The sequence below is a fragment of the Manis pentadactyla genome, chromosome 12 (assembly GCF_030020395.1).
Source record: "Manis pentadactyla isolate mManPen7 chromosome 12, mManPen7.hap1, whole genome shotgun sequence".
In the NCBI taxonomy this organism is placed as follows: Eukaryota; Metazoa; Chordata; class Mammalia; order Pholidota; family Manidae; genus Manis; species Manis pentadactyla.
The window spans coordinates 8,435,399-8,453,205 of record NC_080030.1 but is presented as its reverse complement, the minus strand read 5'-3'; the positions used below and the strand labels follow the sequence as shown (position 1 = coordinate 8,453,205).

General features: G+C 47.3%; 1 protein-coding gene across 13 annotated transcripts in view; it reads left to right on the top strand.

Annotated features, from left to right (window-relative positions):
- LOC118916210 (zinc finger protein 709-like) overlaps window positions 1–17,807 on the top strand; it is a 381,657-nt gene that overhangs the window by 224,916 nt on the left and 138,934 nt on the right. The window contains exon 3 of one of the 13 annotated variants that reach the window (XM_057489869.1): window positions 1,135–3,451. The exons of 11 other annotated variants lie outside the window; for them this stretch is intronic. In XM_057489869.1, coding sequence (XP_057345852.1) covers window positions 1,135–1,160 — 26 coding nt within the window. In that variant the 3' untranslated portion in view covers window positions 1,161–3,451. Of the gene's footprint in view, window positions 1–1,134; window positions 3,452–4,849; window positions 5,103–17,807 lie in introns of those variants that run through there. One more of the 13 variants, XM_057489862.1, reaches the window with a different exon arrangement.

Genomic DNA, 17,807 nt, shown 5'->3' with positions numbered 1-17,807 from the left:
GACCAGGAACTGGGTTCCGTCCGGGTCACAATTCAGGTTCTACTGGGCGTGTCTTAAGTGACATCACTTCTTCAAGGGTCCATTTCCTGGGCCGCTCTGTGAATTCAGACACGCCCACATGCCCCTCTGGGCTGCTGACTGCCCACCCTCCTGGCCCTTGCCATGCACGAGTACACAGATCTCCACCAGAGCCCTCCCCTCGCTCTTTGGCAATGACACCAGGGTCCCAGCTCTGAGGAGACAAGAGCTGAGCTCAGGCCGCTTTTTGTCACCAGTTCCCTGTCCTGCTGAAGCCATAGCATCTACCAGGAGCTGCCCAATGTCCCAACCTGCACAGGGAGGGTCATGCCAGACATTCCTCCCTAGGGACATCCCCAGGGATACATGAATGACCCCTCCAGCTCCTGGGGGCTGGTGTCACGTGTGTGCGACGCACAGACTCAGAGATGGAGGAATGCCAACCGGGCTTGGCACGGCGCGTGGAACAGCACGCAAGCCTGGCCGGGGTCCGGGCCTTGTGATCTTGGCAGGTCAGTCCCCAGCTAGGCCGTTTTCAGGTGTGCACCTGGAAGGGGCAGCAATGAGAGGGGATCCAGGTATTGCCATCTACTGCCTTCCACCTTCCAAAGGTCCAGGCTGCTCTCCAACTAGGTGCTTTTCAGACCAATTAGTAAATGGGTCAGAGTAGCACTCTGGAAATGAGGTCTATGCTGCCTCTGAAATCCGAGGTGGTCTACCAGGCTGCTGTGCCCTTTGTGTGTGAGGAGTGGAGGAGGGTCCAGGTACCGCACCTCATTCATCACCTTAGGAGAGCTAGGCATGCCCACACGATAGACTTCTAGAAACTTCTCGATGACGAAAGGCCCCTGAATTTTTGTTGGATTTATTTCCCACCTTCTGACACGTGACTGCTCTATCAGTGTGCTTAGACAAGTTGTACTTCCTGATCACTGGGTCCAATGGGCATAGTGCCATCACTGGGATGGGCCAGTGTGACAGCTTCTGGAAGGAAAAGGAGATGAAGGTTCCTTCTGACTAAGTGACAACCTAAGTCTGGAGGTCTGATATGCCTCTGAGATAGTTTTCTCTCCTTGCCGGCTGAAAGCTAACTGCCCTGCTGGACTTTACTCACAGGAAGAGAACAAAGAGCATTTTCCTGACCAATACTTACACACTGGGCGCTTGGGGACCAAGTGACGAAGCCCCACGTGCAGCAGTAACTGCAATCTGAGACACTCCCATCACGGTGACCATCATGCACTGTCATCTCCAAGATTCATCCGTTTTCTGAGTAGGCCAAGTGAGTGACTTCAATAAGGGTATGTGGAAATCACCACCCCGACTTCTTCCAAGTCCTTGGTGGTAACTCCAGTCTGTAACCTCTCCTGGAAGGCATTACTGCTTTCAATATATACTTTGGAGGGAGTTCTAGAGGCTTGTACTTGCCCTGCCACACAGCACGAACTCCTGGCCGGCACAGTCCCCTGTGGCTAGCAAGGAGGAAGCCGGGAGCTCTGCGTCCCTGACAGCTCGGCCCTGTGGCCTCTGACACTGAAGGAGTGGCACTGCGGGCACTTGGTCAGGGTGGGGGGGGTTGCTGCTCCTGATACCAAGACCCGGTCCTCGTCCCTGAGGTCAAATCACAAAACACAATGACAAGGTTTTGAGGAAAGGAAAGGATAGTTTATTGACTTGCTAGCAAACGAGGGAGTGGCAGGCTCCTGCCTTAGAGAACCACCGTCCTCCTGACACGCAAGCGGTCAGGGCTTTTCCAGGGGAAATCGTGGGAGAGGGGCTGGGGTGCAGACACATGAAGCAGCAGCTTGCAGGGGTCCAAGCAGACATTCCTGCACCGATTCACTAGCTTTCTGATTTTCTTTTCTGCTCCTCCTCAGTCCCCTGGGACAGAATGCTTTTCGAGTCCCTTTTTTAGTGAACTTTACTGGCCTTAATTGTCTCTCATCCCGCCCATATCTATTTTTCTGCCTAACACTCCCAAGACTGACCAGCCTCTCTGTAAACATCCCATAGACGTGCTAACAGGCCCTTCAGGTCTACAATGTGTGACACCCAGGCAAGAAGCCTGGCTATAATTTCCATTTTCTCCACACGATCCTGCTCCTTTCAACAAAAAGATGGAGGTCCTGGGTCAGCCCTTGGTAAACATAGCTACTTGACCAGTGGTGACAGGAAGAATTTCTTCTCTCCCTGAGGTTCCCTTAGCTGGAGTAAGAAACAGATTGACATGAAACAGATTAACAGGAGAAAAAGTAACAAAATTTAGTTAAGTACATACAGGGAAGCCATAGACATCTGTTCCACAGACAGGGTGTGGGTAAAATTGCAATATTTGCAGAATCTCTTGGCCTGGCTTTAGTGCATGTCCATATCAACAGGGGTTTCCAAGGGGTGGAGAGAAGTAGTCCGTCTCCGTCAGTGGGTAATTACGTGGGCTAGCGAGGGCTTCCCTGGACCAGAGAGCTTGGTGGGAGTATTGGCTCTGTTCTACTGCAGCAGGAGAGAAAGAGAGAGAGAGAGACGCAGGGCGACTGCTTGTAGGCAATAAACGGCTTTTGAACACTATTTCTCCCTTTGCCTGATTTCGCTTTCAAAGGTGTTTTGCCCTGGGATCTCCCCTCCCTGGAGTTACGCAGGGAGAATGAGGTCTGTGTGTCATCCTGAACCAAGGAGAAAGGGTGAGGGTCTGCGACTTCAAAGGGAAAGGGAAGTAATTCACAGGAATATAAAACAGAAAACGTCTGATAAAATACTTGATGGGACACAGAAACAATGAGGGGGCAGAACGGGGAATTTTAACAGACTAAAATGATACCGGGGTTCTTGTTCCCAGAGTCAAAGAATGAACTTCGCAAACACTGATCAAGGTAGGAAATAAAGCCAGGGGGGCTTTTATTTAGAGAGAAAGTGGGAGAAAAGAGCTCCTGGGGCTTGCCGGGAGGGGACAAGTGAGTCCGCGGCCGCCTGCCCCTCCCGCCCACTCACAGCGGGTGCCCCCCCCTCGGCCAGCCCCTTCCCCGCCCCACCGTGACCACCTGCAGCTGCCGGGCCTCGTCCCCCACCCCCACACGCGTCCGGGGGCTGGGGGTGGCGGTGGGCACCCCTGCCTTCAGCCTGGCATCCCCGCCCAGAGGCAGGGCCAACCCGCGGGCAGGCCGGCGAGTCCCCCACCCCGCAGGCAGGCCTTGTGCTCCCTCCGCAGCGCGGGAGCCCCTAAGCCCTGCGCTCCGATCGCCTCCACTCGCCCCCACCCGCCGGCCAGCGCCAGCCTTAGACCCCCCGTCCCCGGGCCCGGGCGGTGCTCCCGGAGGCAGGGCTTTTCCCCTCCTGGCCACGGTAGGGAGGTAGGGCAGGCCCGGCCCCACAGGAGGGGACCACCGTCCCTGGGCCCCTGGGCGTGCCCGTCGTCCGAGGGTGGTGTCCGTGGTCTCGAGCCCCGCCTGCCGGCCCTGGGCACCCTGCTGCCGCGCGTCCCGCGCTGCTCTCCCGCAACAGCAGGTGCGCTCTGCAAGTGCCGGGGCGCCCGCGCCGAAGACACGCAGAGGTAGAGGGACCGGGCCGCGCGCTCACACCCATCTCCATACATAATGATGAAAGTATAAACTCACCAAGAAGATATATTAATGCACCTACTAAAAGCATCCCAAAATGCTAACAGAAAGAAAAGAAAAACTAATGTAACTAAAGGGAAAGCACAGACAAGTCCATGAATCTACTTGGATATGTCAACACTTTTTTTCTCAGTAACTGATAGGACAAGTAGATAAAAAAAACTCAGCAAAGATGTAGAAAAACTGAATGGTATCCACCAACTAGATCTAGTTAACACTAATAGAACATTACACTCCACAACAACAGAATTTTCAGGAGCATATAACGTATTGATCACATAGATCACAAAACTGAACTAAATTTCAAAGAATTGAAATCATACAAAATATGTTTGTTCTCTGACCGTAGTGCATTAAATCACAAATCAGTAATAGAAAGATATGTAGAAAATCCCCAATCCCTTGAAAATTAAATAACTTAATAACAGGTGAGTTATTTACAATAGCCAAGAAATGGAGGCAACCTAAGTGTCCCTCAGTAGATGAATGGATAAAGAAGATGTGGTACATATACACCATGGAATATTATTCAGCCATAGGAAGAAAACGAATCCTACCATTTGCAACAACATGGACGGAGCTAGAGGGTATTATGCTCAGTGAAACAAGCCAGGCGGAGAAAGACAAGCACCAAATGATTTCACTCGTGTGGAGCATAAGAACAAAGCAAAAACTGAAGGAACAAAACAGCAGCAGACTCACAGAACCCAAGAGTGGACTGACAGTTACCAAAGGGAAAGGGACTCGGGAGGGTGGGTGAGGAGGGAGGGACAAGGGGAATGAGGGGCATCAGGATCAGCACACATAATGCAGGAGGGGCGCGGGGAGGGCGGTACAACACGGAGACGACAAGCAGTGACTCTACAGCGTCTCCCTACGCGGATTGTCAGTGACTGTAATGGACTTGATAATGGGGGGAATCTAGTAACCACGTTGTTGCCCATGTGATTGTGTATTAAGGACACCTAAATAAATAAATGAATGAATTAAAAAAAAACTAACGCGTGGGTCATCTCATGGAAAATTAGAAAGAATATCGAAGAAAATGACAGCCCGCGCCTGATGGCCCTCGCGGCCACTGAGCGTGCAGGTCGCGAGCAGGCGCCTCCGACTGACGGCACTCGTGGCCAGTAAGCAAGGCGGCGCCGCGGAGCAGGCAGCCATTGGCGAGCGCGCAGAACCAGTGAGCCCGGCGGCTGCTTAGTAGCTGCAGGCGCCGCCGCCGCCGCCGCCGCCGCCGCCACATTCAAGAGTCGGTAGCCTCGCGAGCGGCGTAGCAGAGGCAGCTCCCGCGGTTCCGTCCATGCTCCGCGCCGCCATCCCGTCCGCGCAGCGGGCCCCGCGGCGACCACGTGAGGATGGACCCGCGCTGTGCTCGGCTGCGCCTTCCTCCCGGCGGACCTGCGGCGGAGCGTCCAGAGCGGGCCCCGCTTCAGGGGTGAGGGCGACAGTGACGGCTCTGCGGGCCGGAAGGTACGTGGCCGCGGGGCGCGGCGGGGCCCGGACGGGGCGCGGGGACCTCTGCCTCCGCCTGCGGGCGCGGGGGAGCCGGTGAGGGGGCGGCCGTGCGAGGGCTCGGCGGGTGGTGGGTCCTCGCTGGGCCCGGCCGGGGGTCGCGCCGCCGCCCGGGACGGGGAATCCGGGGGCCGCGCAGGCGGGGAGGCCGGAGGGCGTCTTGCCGCGTGTGGAGGTTCTCGGCGGCGGCCTCGAGGGCGAGGGCCGGGCGAGCTGAGGGGTCCGGCGGGACCCGCGGCGGGGCGGCGGGGCACAGGCCGCCGGAGGCCGCGCCTTCAGAATTGAAAGTGTTTTCCTGAGGTGCCTGTCGTCCTTGCCGTTGGGGATTCCCGATTCAGTGTCCTTGCCGGTCACCGGTCTGTTCAGGTTTTGTTTCTTCGTGGCTCAGCCGTGGGAGGTTGCGTTTTTCTCGAAAGTTGACCATTTCTTCTAGGTTATCCAGTTTCTTTCCATATAATTTTTCGTAGTATTCTCTCATAATTCTTCATATTTCTGTGGTGTCAGTACTGATTTTTCCTTTCTCATTTCTGATTCTGTTCATATGTGTAGACTCTCTTTTTTTATTGGTAAGTCTGGCTAGGGGTTTACTATTTTGTTTATTTTCTCGAAGAAGCAGCTCCTGCTTTCATTGATTCTATTGTTTTATTCTTCTCTATTTTATTTATTTCTGCTCTACTCTTTATTATGTCCCTCCTTCTACTGACTTTGGGCCTCAATTTTTCTTCTTTGTCTAGTTTGGTTAATTGTGAGTTTAGAGTGTTCCTTTGGGATTGTTGTTCTTCCCCGAGGTAGGCCTTTGGTGCAATATACTTCCTTTTTAGCACACCTTCGGTGAGTCCCATAGATTTTGCATTGTTGAATTATTGTTGTCATTTCTCGCCATATATTGATTGATCTCTGTTTTTATTTGGTCATTGATGTACTGGTTATTTAGGAGCATGTTGTTAAGCCTCCATGTGATTGTAGGCCATTTCATCGTCTTTGTGTAATTAATTTCTAGTTTCATACCCTTGTGGTCTGAGAAGCTGGTTGGTACAATTTCAATCTTTTCGAATTTTCTGAGGCTCTTTTTGTGGCCTAGTATATGATCTATTTTTGTAAATGTTCTGTATGCACTTGAGAAGAATGTGTATCCTGCTGCTTTTGAGTGGAGAGTTCTGTAGATGTGTAAGGTCCATCTGTTCCAATGTGTTGTTCAATGCCTCTGTCTCCTTATTTTCTGTCTGGTTGATCTGTTCTTTGGAGTGAGTGGAGTGTTGAAGTCTTCTAAAATGAATGCATTGCATTCTATTTCCCCTTTTAATTCTGTTTATATTTGTTTCACATATGTAGGTGCTCCTGTGTTGGGTGCATAGATATTTATAATGGTTATACCCTCTTGTTGGATTGACCCCTTTATCGTTATGTAATGTCTGTCCTTGTCTCTTGTGACTTTCTTTGTTTTAATGTCTATTTTGTTCAATACAAGTACTGCAACACCTGCTTTTTTCTCCCTATTATTTGCATGAAATATATTTTTCCATCCCTTCACTCTTAGTCTGAGTATGTCTTCGGGTTTGAAGCAAGTCTCTTGTAGACAGTATATACATGGGTCTTGTTTTTTTATCCATTCAGTGACTCTGTGTGTTTTGATTGGTGCATTCAGACCATTTACATTTTGGGTGATTATCGATAGGTTTGTACTTATTGCCATTGCAGGCTTTAGGTTCGTGGTTACCAAAAGGTAAAGGGTACCTTCCTTACTATCTAAGAATGTAACTTAACTCACTTAAGTATGCTATTAACAACACAATCTAAAGGTTTTCTTTTTTTCCCCTCCTAATTCTTTGTATATTAGGTATGGTATTCTGTACTCTTTGTCTCTTTTTATTACCTCTGGTGACAGCTATTTAACCTTAGGAACACTTCCGTCTATAGCAGTCCCTCCAAAATCCACTGTAGAGATGGGTGGTGCGAGCTAAATTCTCTCAGCTTTTGCTTATCTGGAAATGGTTTAATTCCTCCTTTAAATTTAAGTGATAATCTTTTTATTTTTATTTTTTATTCAGTTGTTATAATTTTTTGTATGATTAATCTACAATTTCAGAAGCAACATTATGTTTACTAGACTCCCCCCATCGTCAAGTCCCCCCCACGTACTCTTTACAGTCAGTGTCCATCAGCATAGTAAGATGCTATAGAATCAGTACTTGTCCTCTCTATTTACACAGACAGCCCTCCCCGTGCCCACCCCCCTACATTATGTCTGCTAATAGTAGCTCCCTGGTGATGTCCATGCTGCTGGTCTGCAGACCACACTGGTAATGTCGAAGTTGCAATAGAAGAAGCTGGATAGGTAGGCAGGTCCAGATCACGGGGGTCTTGTGGGCCGTGTGAAGGACCTACAGTGGATTTTGACGCTAGAAGAGATGTTGGATTTGAGTTTTACGAAGCCGACTGTAGCTGCTGGTTGGGGAAGAATGGTAGAGGGAAGATGAGAAACCCTTCTGAAAACCATAGCAATAGTTAGATGATAGATAGTGGTGGCCTGGACTAGAGTGTGTTGGCAGAAGTTTATGTATCTAAAGGTCTAGATATGAAACTGAGCCCTGGTTTGGAGCTGGGGGAGGGGGAATAAGGTTCCACAGTTTAGTAAAGAGGCTGGATGTAAACATAAAGGGTCAATTCCTACACTCTTCAGTGCAGCAGAGGACAGTGTGTGGAACATTGAGCATGTGATGGTGGAGGCGTTTGCCCAAGTAGTCTGAGAGGTTAGGGAATCTTCACTGGGAGGCTGACAGTCAAGTTGCAGTTCAGCCAGCCTCGGTGTCTGCACCTCAGTGATCAAAAGCAGGTAAGCAGTAATGAGAACATAGAACCAGATAATTGGAAGGTGGGGTATTTTTGTCCAACACCCCTCCGCCCTGTTCCAGGAAGCTGCATCTGGACTGTGGGCTGCTATCCAAAGCTGTCTGCCATCAGGTTTTTGGTGGGGGATGGGTAGTCACTCCTACACTTAAAGCTGAATTGGCTGCAATTAACCCAAACGTACCAGCCACAAGTTCAAAGCTAACAACCTGGAACTGGAGGCCACGAGTTCAGATAGATTCTTTAATTTCAAAATAGTTAACTTCAAACAGTTTGTGGCAGTGTAATTGTCTTCTAGGTGGAGAAACAGATTCTTGGTGCTTGCTACTCCATCATCTTCCCGGACATGGCTTTCTACAGAGCTGCTTTTGAATATCCTAGTATCTCAAAGAATCTCACTCCCAGGTCTCCATCAGAGCTAAAACAGTCTATTGTTTGTTCTAACCGCATAATCTCTTGCCTCAGGCATTTGTGGGTCCTAGACTGCCATGCAGCTTTTATGTATGGTGGCTATTGCTTTTCTCACTTGAGATCTGGGTTAGGTTACAGAGATGTGAACACCTTGCAACAGTCCTTCAGGTGTCTGCCAAGCAGGTTCAAACAGTCTTACACAATAATTAGTGAATAAGATCTGCTCTTCTCCCTCTAGTTCAAGGCCATGCTCCCCAAATTGGAACATGGGCTACTGTTGCAACCCAAAGGGAGGAGAGGCATAGCGCAAGATCCAAGAGAGGGAGAGGTCACAATAGAGAGGGAAGCAGTTTCTGAGAGACAGACCTGGCCACCACAAGGGGTCAAAGACTCCATCGTGTAATTGGCTTGGTAAAGGCAGGGTCTGTCTCAGACTCCCTTAACACCTGGTGCTGATAAGGAAGAGTTAGGATGGTCTTTAGATCATCCAGTCAGAAGAAAGAAACCACATTAGTTCCATTAATAAAGAGAATATAAAAATTATCGACCAGTTTTTGAAAAACTGAGAAACACAAAGAAAACTCAAAGGTTTAAAGGAGGCAGTATGAGAATCAATAATGACATGGCGTGTGGAGGCCAGCAGGGGGAGCCCTTGCCCCATCACTTCTTGTTAAATGCAGATGCCACAGGAAGGTTTCTGTAAGGCTGTAGAGAGACACTGCCAGTTGCACCTCTTTCCCTGCTACTTTACTCCCCAGCAGTGTTGGGGGACCGTTGTGGATTTTCCTCGGTCCTTGTCCCCGTCGCAACAAAGAATTGAAGGGCAGAGACACAGTAGTAGTGAAGCACAGTAAAAGTTTTATTTAAAGTTAATTAAGGAGAGAAAAAGTACAGGCCACCTCAGCAAGGAGGAGCGCTCTGAAAGGCTCAAAAAAGAGAATTTAAAGCTGAAAGGTTACGCACTTAGAAAGTGTGAGTGTCCTCAGAGAGAGGAGCGCCCCAAAAGGTTGGGGGATCCCCCTTGTAAGGATTCTTCAGGAATGTGACTAAGGGCTGGGGGTGCAGACTTGTTAAGTGGTCTCTGAATATTTAGAATTAACTTAACACAAGGAACGTCCTGCTCTGATTACTCCCTGGGATACTAACATTCGTGGTCTGGGAGCAGATCAGACAAGGCCGCCTGCCCAGCCCCCAAGGTGGGCTGAGGTATTGTCTGTTTGCTAAAGAGTAAGTTAAGAATCTTACTTCTTAACTTCCTAGGCATTAAAATACAATCTTTAAGATGGAATCCTTCCTGCCTTTTACTATGTTGTTTACGGCTGGGCCTGCATGCTGAATTAGTTGCCTAGTTACAAACTAGTCGATTAGGGCTGGAAGGAGGGAAAAACAGCATATAGGTTAAGTTAAAGAATAAGCTGGGCCTGCATGATTAACACTATGAAGACATGGCCTCTGCTGAGGTACCTTCCTTTATCTGGGGAATATTCAAACATTCCAGGCCAAGTTGCTCCTGGCTTTTTGAGCTTTAACTGATTAACTTGGGGGCTTTTTAGTGGACTTTCCAGGCCTTTTTCTCTTTCCACCCCGCTCTCATCTGTTTTCCTGCCTAACAGCAGGAAGAAGGAATGTTTCTTCCTCTCCTGGCAACAGCCCAGTCTAGGGGAAACTGTCACAGCCCAGCCAATGAGAAGCCACAATACTTGGAACTCCCAGTTTCCTCCAAAGGAGTTTTTGTTTATAACAGCCCCAACTAGGCCCTTTCCTCCATAAAAAAACAGTCTGTTGTTCTCTGAATTTGCCTGTGCTTCTCCTGGATCTTGCGTGTCCCGAATTGCAATTCTCTGCCATTGCTCAATAGACCCATTTTTGTTGGTAAAGTAACGGACTTTTATTTTTAAGGTTAACAGTTGCAACTACAAGAGGCATTTTCTTCTCTCTAGAACTGGAGGATCAAATGGAAGAAGATGAAATACTAAGTCTTAGAAACTTGGAACAATGGTTCTGTGGCCTGGAGCCCAGAATCCTGAGAAAGGGGTGCATTTTGTCTGGTGCTGGTTTCTCTAGGGAGTCTCAGTGAGGCTGGCTCTGCAAGTGATAGGAAAACTGCACACTGGAGCTGATGCCAGCAGGAACTGTCTCTGCAGGGCGAGGAAGCTGACATGACAAGAAACAGGAAAAACTTGAAGATTCTTCTCCAGCCTCCAGCCTTTCAGTCTCTATTGCCCTCTATTGGTAGTGCCTAAGGGAGCCAATTGGAAACCGGAAACGTGGTTTGCTGATGCCCACTCCCATCAGTATACACGTACACAAATAGAGAGAGAGAATTTAAGCTGAGAGAAAGCAGTTTAATAAGTGATGTGGTCTCCCACTTGGCTCGAAGGACACAAACCCCTGAGTTGGTGACAAAGCACAGATTAGGTGCCGGTGGAAGTTTGTGTTACAAATGAACTGCTCAATTAAATAAAAACTCACACATGTACGGTCTTTGATAAGAAGATGTGGATAAACTGAGAGTTCCTGTGGCCAGGATTCTCACCTGGCCGTGGTTCACTAGCTCACTACACACCTGTGGACACTACATGGCTGTTAACTATATATAAAGAGCTCCGCCCAGTGCTCTGGGCCCGACACGGTGGCAGGGCTGCGAGGCTGCAGCAGAGCAGAGCAGAGGCTGGAGTGGTGGCAGCGCTGAGGACAGAGGGGCTTGGAGGATGGCTGTGCGGACGGAGGGGCCCAGAGGCAGAGACCGGCTTGCTGCACGCAGACTGGCTCTGAGTGAATGGGATTCTAGTGACTGACCTGCCACCTGGAAATAAAGTTGGGTATAACCCTTTCACTCCCAAGAATGTTTTGCTGTCATTTTCTTTGGTCACACTGAATCTATAGCGAACTTGCCCCGGGCTCTAACCCATTGACAAGACAGAAGAGTATTTATCTGATCTTTCTAGACCCTTTCCTTTCCCTGGTAAAAGGTCCCCTCTCCTAAACCCTAAGGCCAGCCCTAAGTTAGTCCCAGGATGCAGCCACTTTGGAAAACAGTCTGGCAGTTCCTCAAAGATTAAACCCAGGATTTCCATATGACCCATCAATTGCACTCCTTGGTATATGCCCAACTGAAATAAAAACACATGTTCAAACAAAAACTTGTACATGAATGCTCACAGCAACATTACTCACAATAGTCAGAAGATAGTAATAAACAAAATGTCCATTAATGGGTGAACAGATAAAGAAAATATACTATATCCATACAATGGAATATTATTTAGTTCTGCTATAATATTGTTCTTCAATTCATAAATTCAAATGAAATATTGATATGTACTACAACACAGATACCCCTTGAAAATATTATGCTATATTACGTGGATGTTTTATTGCCCTTGTCTAGCTTGGATTAACACATAGTCTACAGGCACACACCTGATCATCTACATTTGCTCTCTTACAACACTGAACTATGTTTCTACCTTTGTCTTGTATCTACCTACCACTTCAGCATTTTATTAAAAATAATAATAATAAAGAGAGAAATGTGGTATCCACATATAAATCAAGTATAAAAATCAAATGAATATTCATATTTGAACTGACTGTTTATAGTTCATAATGCATGAGCAAAACCGAAAGTTTCTGTGATGGCTGCCCTTGTAATGTTCACCATGTAACTTACTCACTATGTAAGAATTTTTACCCCATGTAAGAACTTGTTCGTTATGCTTCAGAAGATTGGAGACTGACGAAAATTAGGCTTGGGGTGGATTAATGATTGTGCAATGAGCATTAAGCCCCCTATACAGAATTGTATTGTTGTTAACAACCATTTGATCAATAAATATGAGAGATGCCCTCACAAAAACAAAAAAGCAAACAAAACAAAACAAAACAAACAAAAAAATATATATATATATACACACTTCCAATTGTAAAATAAATCAGTAACCGGGATGTAATGTATAGCATAAGGAATATAGTCAAAATATTGTAACAACTTGGTATGGTGATAGCTGGTACCTAGAATTATCATGTATATAAATGTTGAATCACTGTGTTGTACACCTGAAACTAATGTAATACTGTGTGTCAACTACCCTTCAATAAAAAATAATTATCAAAAAAAAGAAAAAAGAAAATATTATGCTATTGTAGTGAAGTCAGTGAAGTCAATGGTTAATCACAAAGACCGCATGTTATATAATTCCATTCATATGAAAGTCATGAATATTAAAACCTATAGAGACAAAATAGATTAGTGGTTGTCTAGGGCTAGGAGGAAGAAGATGGGAAAATACTGATAGCTAAAAGGTGAGAGGGGTTTCTTTTGGAGGTGATAAAAATGTTCTAGAATTTACCATGGTGATGACTGGCAGGTATCTGTGAATATAGTGAAAACCATTACATTGTACACTTTCAAGGGTTTATTGTATAGTATGTGTAATACATCTCAAAGATGTTCAAATAAATGCATTAAGAGCTTTACAATGTGAGAGTTTTGCAATTTGACTTCAAGCATATTAAGTTTCCAGGTGCACCCCAGATGTACATAACACATCGTTTCCTTATACCAGTGAAAATAGAAATTCAGTTTCTTTCGGGGTGTTATAGACTGTTAGCATTTCAAAGATCTCTACGGGCACACTCAAAAACTGGTCTAAAGTAAATTTCCTTCCACCAGTGTAAAACCCACACCTGATAATTTAAAGAACACATCTCAAAGCTTGTGGTTGGTCTGAGAAGAGTCCCTGTGGCCAGGCTAGGTCTGGGGGTCCCAACTTCCCACCAGAGCCAAGAGCTGGGAGACCATGGGATTCTTTAATGTATTTGGGGATGGGGAAGGGACGGGAGGAAAACTCGCAGTCAATGGTCAAAGATCAAAATGGAGCCAGACTCTATTACATATGGTGAAGTGACTTTTTAAAAAATTAATTAGTTTCTTTATTTTGTTGTCATTAATCTACAATTACATGAAGAATATTATGTTTACTAGGGTCCCCCCTTCACCAAATCCCCCCCACAAACCCCATTACTGTACTGTCCATCAGTGTAGTAAGATGCTGTAGAATCACTACTTGTCTTCTCTGTGTTGCACAGCCCTCCGCATGCCCCCCCACATTATGCATGCAAAGTAATGCCCCCTTTCTTTTTCCCCACCCTTATCCCTCCCTTCCCTCCCTTTCTCCCCAGTCCCTTTCCCTTTGGTAGCTGTTAGTCCATTCTTAGGTTCTATGTTTCTGCTGCTGTTTCATTCCTTCAGTCTTTCTTTGTTCCTATAGTCTTTGGGTTTGAAGTGCATCTCTTCTAAGCAGCATAGAGGTGGGTCTTGCTTTTTTTTCCATTCTATTATTCTGTGTGTGTTGATTGGTGCATTCAGTCCATTTACATTTAGGGTGATTATTGAAAGATATGTACTTATTGCCATTGCAGGCTTTAGATTCATGGTTGCCAAAGGTTCAAGGTTAGCTTCTTTAGTATCTTACTGTCTAACTTAACTCGCTTATTGAGCTATTTTAAACACTGTCTGGTCATTCTTTATTTTTCTCCCTTCTTATTCCTCCTCCTCCATTCTTTATATGTTGGTTGTTTTATTCTGTGCTATTTTGTGCTTCCTTTAACTGCTTTTGTGGGTAGTTGATTTTATTTTTTGCCTTTAGTTAGTATTTGGTTGGTCTGCTTTCTTTGCTGTGATTTTATTTTCTCTGGTGACGTCTATTTAGTCTTAGGAGTGCTCCCATCTAGAGCAGTCCCTCTAAAATACCCTGTAGAGGTGGTTTGTGGGAAGCAAATTCCCTCAACTTTTGCTTGTCTGGGAATTGTTTAATCCCTCCTTCATATTTAAATGATAATCGTGCTGGATACAGTATCCTTGGTTCAAGGCCCTTCTGTTTCATTGCATTAAATATATCTTGCCATTCTCTTCTGGCCTGTAAGGTTTCTGTTGAGAAGTCTGATGATAGCCTGATGGGTTTTCCTTTGTAGGTGACCTTTTTCCTCTCTCTAGCTGCCTTTAAAACTCTGTCCTTGTCTTTGATCTTTGCCATTTTAATTATTATGTGTCTTGGTGTTGTCCTCTTTGGGTCCTTTCTGTTGGGAGTTCTGTGTATGTCCATGGTCTGTTTGATTATTTCCTCCCCCAGTTTGGGGAAGTTTTCAGCAATTATTTCTTCAAAGACACTTTCTATCCCTTTCTCTCTCTCTTCTTCTTCTGGTATTCCTATAATGTGGATATTGTTCCTTTTGGATTGGTCGCACAGTTCTCAATATTGTTTCATTCCTGGAGATCCTTATATCTCTCTCTGCATCAGCTTTTATGCATTCCTGTTCTCTGGTTTCTATTCCGTCAATGACCTCTTGCATCTTATCCATTCTGTTTATAAATCCTTCCAGAGATTGTTTCATTTCTGTAATCTCCTTCCAGACATCATCCCTTAGCTCTTGCATATTTCTCTGCAGCTCCATCATCATGGTTATGAGCTTTATTTTTAATTATTTTTCAGGAAGACTGGTTAGGTGTCTGTCTCCTTCTCAGGGTTTGCCTCTGTGATCTTGGTCTGTATCAATTTCTTTTGCCTTTTCATGGCGATAGATATATTTGTGCGGAGCTAGTGCGTGTGTTGGGTAAGAGAAAGACCCTTCTTGCCAGTTTGTGGCCTTCCTCTCCTGGGAGAACAGCAGCCTCTAGCGGCTTGTGCTGGGCGGCTGTGTGCAGACAGGGCTTCCAATTTTGCCTGGCCACTATGGAGTTTAGCGCTGCAGTTGCTGTGGGTGTGGCCTGCCTCAGGCTGCTGCTCCAATATGGCGGAGCTGCGTCAGAGGGGAAACAGGCAGGAGGCTGTTTATCACGGTGATGGGCCTCTGCACTGTGCTGCAGGGGTTCTGGTGCCCAGAGTTCACCGTGATTCCCAGCTGTTGGGCTAAGTGTCCTGGGGCACTTCCGTCCAGCTGTGGGGTCCCTGTCCCTTTAAGACTTTCAAAAAGTACTCGCTTTTCATTGTCCCAGGGGTGCTGGCTGCAGGGACCCGCTCACAGGTCTTACTGCCCTGTTTCCCTAGTTTCCAGCACCCCACGCATGCACTGTGTCTGCGCTCCGGTGTGGATGACTGGGGCTGGGTGTTTAGCAGTCCTGGGCTCCCTTTCCCTCCCCCCTCTGACTCCTCTCCTCCCGCCGGGAGCTGGGGTGAGAGGCGCTCGGGTCCCGCCGGTCCACGGCTTGTATCTTACCCCCTTCATGAGGCGCTGGGTTCTCGCAGGTGTGGATGTGGTCTGGCTGTTTTCTTGTGTCTTCTGGTCTCTTTTAGGATTAGTTGTATTTGTTGTATTTTCAAAAATATATATGGTTTTGGGAGGAGATTTCCGCTGCTCTACTCAGGCCACCATCTTGGTTCTCTCCACAGTGAGGTGAGTTTGAAGTGTGTGTTTGTAAGTGAGGGTCACAGTTCCATGAGTGGCCTTGCAGACTTATGCCAAGCCCCCTGACCTCTGGAGGATTACAGACTTCCTGCTCCAGTATGGCCTGATGTGGGCGCCCCATTTTCTCAAGGGGTGGCCCCATCTAGAAACCAAGTCTCCAGTTCCCTGCGCACACCTGCGTCCCAATCACATAGGAACAGAACACGCTTAATCGCAAATATCCTGGGAGCGGCTGAGTTCCAAGCCACGCTCACAGGCCCGGTCTGCTTCACCACGTGACCTGTACAAGTTTACACAGCACTGGGGTGGGAGCGCGGTCCTCATGAGCTGCCCAATCACGGACGCAGCCGGGCGGGTGTACAGGGCGCCACTGCGCTGCCACGCAGACTCTCCCACGTGTGCAGTCGTGTCTCACCTGCACTGAATGGGGAGGTGCCTCAGATGCTGCATCAGCTGCCCTGTGAGCTGCACTTGCCGGGATCCACAGGGACGACGCCGGGGGACCCAGCAGCCGGCCAGTGGTGGGTGTGCGGGCCTGGTGTTCCGGGAACGGGCAGAGAGGCCAGTAGGATCCGGCCATCCCACAGGCTTCTCTGGGGTTTGGACCTGAGTCCTCCGGGGGCACCACTCAGACTTAAGGCCCCTCCGGCCTGCGGCATGGGGACTGGGCCGGCAACTGGGCCTGGGCATCCTGTCCAGTTACAGCGCGTGGCCCTGGAACCTCTCTGGGTGTCTCTCAGGTTGTGCAGTTACCACGGGGAGGGGCCTCAGGGACCATAGTGACTCGGCCTCTGAGTCTCGTGGGTGGGAGTAGCTCTGCTCTGTGGGGTCCCCGTCCATCCTTTCTCCTGAGTTTCCTGAATGTTTGGAGAGCAGGGTCTGTCCCCCATCCTACCTCTTCCTAGGACTGGCAGTAAATCCTAAATCCAGATCCCTCCCGCCTCCTGAAATGCCAGCTTCGCATCTCCGTTTCACAGTTGCGTTACCAGCTATTTGTGTTCCGGGGTGCATTTTGAACAGATGCAGTATTTTAATGGTTTATTAGTTTCCCACAGTCAATGCATGGTGGTTTTTAAAAGGTTTCGTGTGCATGTGTGTGTGTGTGTGTGTATTTTACATGAGAAGGAAGCAGAGAATAACCTTCTGGATCTACGTTGCATGAAATCTTCATGCCTCCCCCCCAGGATCTGTCTTGGGCACAGACATCCCAAGGGAGGTCCTGTTGGGTGAAGGTTCCTGTTTGGAGACTCTCCTGGGTGATGTGTCCTGTCAGTGCTGTCGCTCCCTGGGTTTGTCAACTGAAAAGATTTATTCACTTCATTGAGTCTCAGATTTTCAATAAATATAAAATGTATTTAACCAACAGAACTTAAAAGGGTGCAAAATATTTCCAAAGAGTCAAGAAAGAAGTGCATTTTGGGAAAAATAAATTAATGGATTCCAGCATTATTACATGTGTTAAAAATTCATTTCTTTATTCTTCTGAAAGTGTTTAATATTCTGAGGTCTGTTCTTTTGGGTGATTTCAAATGGAATATCGGGGCTTAGATTTATAACACGTAGATGTGTTAAAATAAGATAGCTTTCTAACCAGTGTCTTGCCGTCAAAATAATAAATTGATGTCCTCGTTTTCTGAAAGGAACAGATATTTGTGAATTTTCTGGTTGAATAAGAAAAAGTGCCTTGCAGTTTTTTGCCCTCCTTTCCACAACAAATACAGGGTTTGAGTGATTTTACCTGACTGCAGGCAGCAGTCATGACACGTGGGCCCTGCAGGGCTGACAGGAGAAACTTCTGTGGGCAGATGAGATCCCAGTGGAAGTGATGTCTACCCAGGAGACTACAGTGGAGGACATGGTGGTTGTGCAAAGAGTTATACAAGCCTTTACTGCACTTACTGACTGCATTTGGAAAACCAAAGTGAACAATGGTTCAAGTTGACAAGTGTGCATTTCTGGAAGTGATTATAGCGTGTGGGGACTGGAACATCATTCTTA